The 8,189-nt window shown below is 45.0% G+C and overlaps 1 protein-coding gene across 1 annotated transcript in view; it reads right to left on the minus strand.

Moving 5' to 3' along the window:
- The window catches only part of Gbe1 (1,4-alpha-glucan branching enzyme 1), a 247,403-nt gene extending 243,255 nt beyond the window's left edge, over positions 1–4,148 (minus strand). The window contains exon 1 of the mRNA XM_041678667.1: positions 3,896–4,148. Coding sequence (XP_041534601.1) covers positions 3,896–4,029 — 134 coding nt within the window. The 5' untranslated portion in view covers positions 4,030–4,148. The remainder of the gene's footprint in view (positions 1–3,895) is intronic.
- Positions 4,149–8,189: the final 4,041 nt, after the last annotated feature.

Consider the following 8,189-nt stretch of genomic DNA (forward strand, 5'->3'; position numbering starts at 1 on the left):
GTGAGTATTGATCCATCAGTGAGAAGAAAAGGCCTCCCCGTCACCATGCTTACATACTGATGATTGTACCTCAAAGTTTCTGCATTATTTAATAAGCACACCTATTGTGTTAGGCCAAGCACATACTAGACATGTGGGTTACTAAAAATTAAGATGAAAATAAAATAAGTATCTTCTACTATTATTGTGGCTTCAACAACACGCTGTGATGTGGGAGGGTCATCTGTCTATGTGTTACTTTCATTGGTTAATAAAGAAACTGCCTTGGCCCTTTGATAGGACAGAATATTAGGTAGGCAGAGTAAACAGAAAGGAATGCTGGGAAGAAGGGAAGTTAGGCAATCACTATGCCTCTCCTCTCCGGGCAGACGCCATGGAGCCAGACACCAGATCAGACCTATTCTCAAACTTTAAATGGTTAAGAAGCCCGGCTCGCCGTGTGGAATGCGAGTGCCTAGTGGGCCACTTTTGGTAAGCAGAACTGGCGCTGCAGAATGAACTGATGCTGAATCTTTCCCCGGTAAGCCATCACTTCGTGGTGCTACACAGATTATTAGAAATGGGTTAATCAAGATGTGAGAGTTAGCCAAGAAGAGGATAGATATAATGGGCCAGGCAGTGTTTAAATGAATACAGTTTGTCTGCTGTTATTTCAGGTGTTAAGCTAGCCAAGCGGCGAGCCGGGCAGGACAAAAAGCAGGCCTGCCCGCGGCTCCTTACTACAATACTGTAGTAGGATAACTTATAAAAAGTAAAAACATATCTCCTCACAGCTCAGGAGGCTGAGGAGTCAAACACAAGTCAGCAGTGGCTGAAGCTGTCCAGCAATGGCTGCTCTCTGCTTCCCAGGTGGCACCTTGTTACTTTCAGTCACCAGAGAGTGGGAATGCAATGCTCTCACAAGGAGAAGTGCCAAAAGGCAAAATTACATCAAAGGGTTTCTATTTTTTTTAATTTTAAATTAGTTTTTAACTTTTTTTTTTTTCGAGACTTTCTTATTTGTATACAATGTATGGTTGCAACATTTCTCCTCTTGGCCTCCTCCCATTCCTGCTGGCCTCTTTACCATTCTCTTCCCAAGAAGCCCCATCCTATGCTTATGTCTTTGGGGTGGGTATGCATATGTCTATGTTGTGCAAGTGGTCACATCCCGTGTGTCCATGACAGCCACAAAAAAGTAATTTCCAATGATGGAAATTTACAGTACGGTTCCCTGTCTTCTGGCTCTGACAGCCAATTCCCCATCTTCTGCTGTGTTCCCTGGACCTTAGAATGGGTGACATGGATGTCCCCATAAATCCCTTCTTTGATTAGACTTCCCCACTACCAAACAAAGCATCTTGACTAGGGCTTCAAGCTATATCTGGGTATAAGGGTTTACCTCATTTATGAGGGAGAAATCCTCATGACCTAGGCATGTCTATGAGGTCCCAGCTCTTTTTTGTTGTTGTTGTTTGTTTGCTTGTTTGTTGTTTTTTGAGACAGGGTTTCGCTATAGTTTTAGAGCCTTTCCTGGAACTAGCTCTTGTAGACCAGGCTGGCCTCGAACTCACAGAGATCAGCCTGCCTCTGCCTCCCGAGTGCTGGGATTAAAGGCATGTGCCACCACTGCCGCGGCGGGCCCCAGTTCTTTATACAGCATACTGGTTAGCACCTGAATCTTACAAAGGACACATTTCAAATCATGGCAATCCATGACCATGACGACACTATGAAAAAGTTTTTATTCTTCAACAGTTGACAATAAAAACCACCACAGCCAAATGCCAAATTACTATCTGACAAGCCTAAATGGAACATGTGTGCTGGAAAATGTCAATTACCCAGAACCAAGGACAGAGTAGTGTCCTGGTCACAGTGAAGCACAGAGGGACCCACTGGGCCAGACTTCTCACCATGAACACTGGATTCTCTCGCTTCTTTATTCTGGCCTTTGTTCTTCTCATTAATTTTGACAAACCATGAAAGATGACTATAATTGCTTCAATCCCTATGGAGCTGAGTATGAAGTATACAAAAGAAAAAAGGGGATAATGATGTTTGTCTGCTTGTGGCCATTGAAAACTGGAAACAGGGAGCGGGCAAACATTTCCGCAACCCTCGCTTTAGAATTACTTTCAGGGCATTTTACAAACCACACACGCAGAGTCACTGAAAAATTAAGGACCTCCAAGAAAGCTGGCCATCACCCTTTGTTTGAATTTGTGAGTTCATTATAATAAAGTGGTTTTTATATTAAAAACCAGTATCTATGGTGAGAATACATGAGGCAGACAGGAGGCTCATTGCTTTGATTTTTGACCCATGTAAATGGTTTCATACAAAAATATAGAAATAAAAGATAAATTATTTGTTTTTGTTTGAAAAAATCAGTTATTTCAAAATCAGATCAAGTGTTTGAATGTCAAGGGTGGCCTGAAAATTCTCTTAGCACAGACCGGCACATTCTGGATGAAATTTTACCAATCTCTTCCCCAGTACTTAATCTAAGGGCATCACTACATGCTTAAAGTGAGTGTCGGTCCAGCCTGGTGACTTTCATGAGGGCTCACTCGTTCAAATATGTCAACTCTGGAATACTCTGCTTATGATGTCTACAAATGTTTGAGAATCTTTAGAGTAGCAGTTTTGTTCATCAGCTTCATACTAGAAAGTTAGTTAAGTGAATGTGCTAAATAACATGACAAAACGAGGACAGGAACTTAAGGTTTCTTTGTGTTTTCAAATCAAATCATGTCCATCATCACCAATGCCCCAGCTAGTTAGAAATTTTTTTTATAAAAACAAAAAGACATTGTAGAATCAGCTGCCATGTTAGCTTTGATGGTCATAGTATCTGGGCTTTAGAGAAGAAACTGGTATCACAAATGTGACCATGGCTGGGCAGTGGTGGCACATGCCTTCAATCCCAGCACTCGGGAGGCAGAGACAGGTGGACCTCTGTGAGTTCAAGGCCAGCTTGGTCTACTAGTTCGGGAACAGACTCCAAAGCCACAGAGAAACCTTGTCTGGGGGAAGGGGGCGCGTGTAAAAAGTGACTATGACAAAATACTTGAAATTGGATCATAATCGCTCCAGTTAGAATAGAAGTTATTTTTAGCCTGGCAGTGGAGGCACAAGCCTTTAATCGCAGCACTCAGGGATGTAGAGGCAGGAGAACTTCTGTGTGTATAAGACCAGCCTGGTCTATAGATCGAGTTTTGGGACAGCCAGTGATACACAGAGAACCACTGTCTAGAGAAAAAAAAAAGTTATTTTCATTTTAAAACTAAACCTGAGCTGATCATAATTGTTAGATTCCAATAGAGGGAAGCATGGTCGAGAGCAGTTAAAACTAAAGGCTTTTGGATTGAGTTCTACAAGTTGGTTATCCACACTCTCCTCCCTCTCCTGGATGGCAAGGTCAAACGCCCGCGAGTGTTGCCCTACGGACACTCTTCAGTGTTGGTTTAAGAGGGAAATTTGATCAAAGACGAGACGAGCAAACACTGGGGAATAATAGCGTCCGCCTGAAAAACTGCACCAGCCCTGCTCGGAAGTAAACCACAAAGTTCGAAAGGCACAATCGCACGCGTGGCGTCACGGCCACTGCAACTCACAGGACCAGAGAGTGCCTCAAAGTGTCACAGACGGGGGCTGGGTGGCCCCGGAGCCGCCCGACCGGACACGTAGGACACGGCGCGCGGCCGCGGAGTGCGCGCGAACGGGGCGGACGTGCGGGAAGCCGCGGACGCCCCAGGACAAACGGAGCGAGGCCAGAGCCACGCCCACCCACGATTGGCCCGCGCGAGGGGCGGGGCCTCGCGGAAGGGAGGCAGCCCGCGCGCTCGCGCTCCGCCAGGCCGGCCGGCCCGGGGCGGAGGGCGGTGGCCGGTGGCCGGGGTCCCTCCGGTACCTGCGCTGGAAGTCCGAAGCGAAGGGCTTCAGGTACGGGTCGATCTCCAGGAGTCGGGCCAGCTCGGGCACGTCGGCCAGGGCGGCCTCCAGATGAGCTTCCGAGCCCTTGTCAGCTGCCGCCGGAGCCGCCATCTTCGCCGCAGCCCGAGTAGCCGAGGCCCGAGAGGGTCGAGTGGGCCGAGCCGGAGAGCGAGCGGCGGGGCGGAGCCGGGCGAGCCTAGGCGAGCCACCGCGGACTTGCCCTTTATAGCCGCCCAGCGGGACCGGGGTGAGCCCGGGACGCACGTCCCCAGCACAGGCCCCCGCCCACTCACGCGGCCGGCACCTGGGTCTCGGAGCGGGGCTGGCCGGCCACCGAGAGGCGGGTCTCCCCCCTCCCTTCCCCTTCCTGTCCCGTTGTCTTCACTCCTGACACAACTTTCTGCTCTGGTTTCTGAGTTCGTGCTGGAGGTGGTGACCAAAAACAAAATAGGAAATTCACCAGGAGAACAGTAAAATGTAGATGACGTTAAACTGTTGAGTGTTTTAATGTCCCTTAACTGTCCTACGTTTACTGTGTCTAATGAATTTAACCGAGACAGTTTTTGGCGATTGCGTGAATATTCCGGTATAAGAAGCCACAGCAAGAAAAAGAACTTTCATACAGCCAACAACGAAATCAGAAAGGCGTTTGTGTTTCCGCGAGCTTTTCACCCTCAAAACTGTCTTTGATGAGCTAGGACCAGGAGAGCATCATTAAACTGAACTCACTCTCCTGTTTAATGGAAGTGATAAAACAAGACATTGCTCCTCGGGCCGAACGCCCAACTATAACTTCCTTGTGTCCTTTCAGTTCAGTGGTTCCTTTTTAAGAGTACAGAATTGGGGACCTGGTGACATGATGGCTTACTAGATAGAAGGTTCTTGGCAACACGGCAGATAAACCACATTGTGGAAGGAGGGGTCAACTCTGCCATGATGTCTCCTGACCACTCCTAGCACTTGTGCACTGACACACAGGCATATATTCATGCATGCATACGATAATAAAGAAGAAGAATGCAGAATTGGACAGCAGGAGAAATGGACTGTAGTGTTCAAGAGGTGGCAAGTTACTTTGTACTCAAAACTAAAGAGATTTGAGTATAACTCTCTCTCTCATTGATATGGAGGAAAGAAAGGAGATGAGAAGATAAATTTGGTCAAAGCTTTCCTGAAATGAGTTTTTATCACTTTTAAACGGGAAGACATCACCCATACACTCTCATTCTTACCTACTCCCTGTTTTCAAACTGGCAAGTTTCTCAAACTGAAGTCGATATTGAATTAATTACATATCTTGGTGAAAATGTGCATTCTGAGATTGGACTCCATTTACCAGAATACATTTTTAACTACTTCTAGATGCTGCTACTGCTGCAGGTTTTACATCTTTTGAATAGCTAAACTCTACACTGTAAGTCAAATAATGAATGCCATTAACACTTTAAATGCCATGCTATTTCACTTAGGGTGAAATATAAACTTGGCTTTCCTTAAAACATTTATGCAATCTGGATTTACTACCATTATTTTCCAGTTTTCTTGTTCCGCAGTGGCATGGACTTTCCGGAAAGTAGTAGAATTCTGTGACCACTGAGGTTGCTGTCTTGTCTGTGGGGAATTCTCTTCCTTGGTGGGCTCTCTCTGGCTAGTTTCTTTCCAGCCATCATTCAGGTTTCATTAGAAATGATAGCTCATCTCCGAATCCCATACTTCTTTCGGAATAGACCATTTCGGCCCTCCTCTTCTGTGCAACAGTGAACACAGCATGGGGTCTGTATTAATCTTTAAAATATAAGTTCCACAAGAGCAGGAACCTACTCTACCCCAAGTTCCATATGCCAGCCCCTTGCCCACATAGTCCAGCTAATTGGGACTTTGGGTCCCACTGTCATGTCACAGTCTCATGGAGCTGGAGCACCAGAATTAATACGGATCAAATGCACATCCTCAGTTCTGGTGTTAAAGGAATGCCATTCGGTACTGCCATTTAGATTATACTGCTATATAAGCAGCCATGGGGAAACAGCACTCCAGGCAAAGAGTTTCTGACATGGGGAATTGAGCTGCTCAGGTTAGAAAGAAAGGAGGAACGGGAAGAAGAGAAAGGAAACTAGTGCGTGTGGTATCCAGAGAAGCAGGAAATACCAGGAAGTGAGCTAGTGCCAGAGATATGTTTGATCTTGTAGAATCTGTAATTTTAGCCAAAAACTAGACAGCAATAATATGTAGAAGAGAAGACGGTGCTTTGACGAGAATGAGATGATGGAATGAAGGTAAAGAATTTATGGTGAATGCCCACGGTATGCTGACATAATTTAGAATTCATTTTTAGTTCCTCCAGCCAAACCTCCAGCCACAGGCTTTTGACCTTGCTTATATTATCTGATGAGTTCCTTCCTGTAAAGTAATCCTCAAGACCTATAGGAAATGTGTTGTTTGTACCAATTAGTTCTGTCCTTGTTGCCACCACTTTGCACAACCTTATGTGCTAAGTAGCATGACATGCAAGGTACAAACTAAGAAGATACTTAATGACAGATTTTCTCAGTACCTGTGTTGTGTCTTCTACAAATGTGTGGAGGTGGAAGGAGGTGGTGCTTTCAGCTTATCCCAGTCTGATTTCTCCATGTCCTACAAGTATGTGTTATCGTCAGCAATAGGAACTTCCTGTTTCTGGTTGATACTGGCACGCGCTTTTAATCTCAGCACTTGGAGGCAGAAGCAGGCAAATCTCTGAATTCAAGGCCAGCCAGATCTGTTGAGAAACCCTCCTTGTCTCCAAGCAAACAAAAAAGAGATTCCTGTCTAGTTCCAACTTTCAGCCAATATCAGTGGCAATGACCCTTGTGATTTGTCAATCCTGAGAGGTGCCTTTAGCCAGCAGCTCATTGGGAGATAGCCAGTCTCCAGCACTTTGATTTTAATAACTTATGTCTGGGAGATTCTTTTCCACCTCTACAAGTTGCCTTCATTGGGGCTTTCTGCGTGCTTTGCTATTAATTTGCAGCTGCTTCTCCAAGTCTGTAAACTAGCATTATATAATCAAGTTTCACGAAGGGTGAATTTTATCTCTGAAGGCCCACTACCACCCATTTCTAGAAATTAAAAATTGGCCTTGGGACTTAACATCTAAGGAAATGTTAAAATAAGACATGAGGACTATCAAATACAGCATGGAACATTCTCATCACATGTATCAGTTGCTCCCATTGCTTCCTGGCTCAGGGAGCTATGCTAGCTGCAACAGCATGAATGGATGAATGAATGGATGAATGAATGAATAGTCTCCCTTATTTAATACTGTAATCTGTAATCGTCAAGCTGCTCTGCTTTTTCACCCTAGGGTGATGCTTTTTCATCCTTAGTGCTGATGTCTATCTTTTTACTCCTTAAAGCCAGAAAGGGCAGGTTTTTATCCTGTGGAGGTACCTTGAGGGGAAAGGGGAAGTAGGGCTGTGTTCTTACCTGCTAGACCTGCAGTTCAAGCCAAATTCCTAGATCTAGCAGGCTCTGGGCCAGAAACATAGCCCTTACCTTTCTGTCAGCCAAACTTGGCTACGGAAAAAGCTTCAGGTGTAGGTGAAAAGTCTCTACTCCCAGTAAAATTTGTTGCAGGATAAAAACACACAGAGCATATTTTTGGGAAATGGTTGTCCAACATAGGACAAAAATATTTTCTCCTATACTATTTTCTTGTTTACTGTGTCCGCGAACTGTAGTTCTCACTTCTAAAAATTCCACATATGTTTTTAGACTCCTGCTGGTTTTCCCCCTCAATACTCCAGCTAGACAGAAGTCTTACTATATCTGCCATTGGGTGTTCTGAATAAGCCCTTTTTTTTTCCTCCCCCTTTGTTTCTTCGAGATTTCTTTAGCACTTTATAAACCTGATTTAGTCACTAGTCTAAATTGTTTTTATCTGTCACAACAGTTTTGCCCCTTAAAGATCATATTCAGGAGGGGCGATGGTGGCGCACGCCTTTAATCCCAGCACTCGGAGGCAGAGGCAGGCAGATCTCTGTGAGTTTGAGACCAGCCTGGTCTACAGAGCTAGTTCCAGGACAGGCTCCAAAGCCACAGAGAAACCCTATCTCGAAAAACCAAAAAAAAAAAAAAAAAAAATCATATTCAGTCATGGGGGTTCAGCAAATCAGCAAAAACACTAAAGTTCCAGCTCAGTCCTAAAATCCCTACTCAACTAGCTTCTTTACTGTCAATAAAATTCTTTAAGGCCTTTTGAAGTGGACATCACATACCACTTCTCTCTT

Source organism: Microtus oregoni, unplaced genomic scaffold, assembly GCF_018167655.1.
Source record: "Microtus oregoni isolate MIOR12 unplaced genomic scaffold, Mior012 000030F_ref0000283, whole genome shotgun sequence".
Taxonomy (NCBI): domain Eukaryota; kingdom Metazoa; phylum Chordata; class Mammalia; order Rodentia; family Cricetidae; genus Microtus; species Microtus oregoni.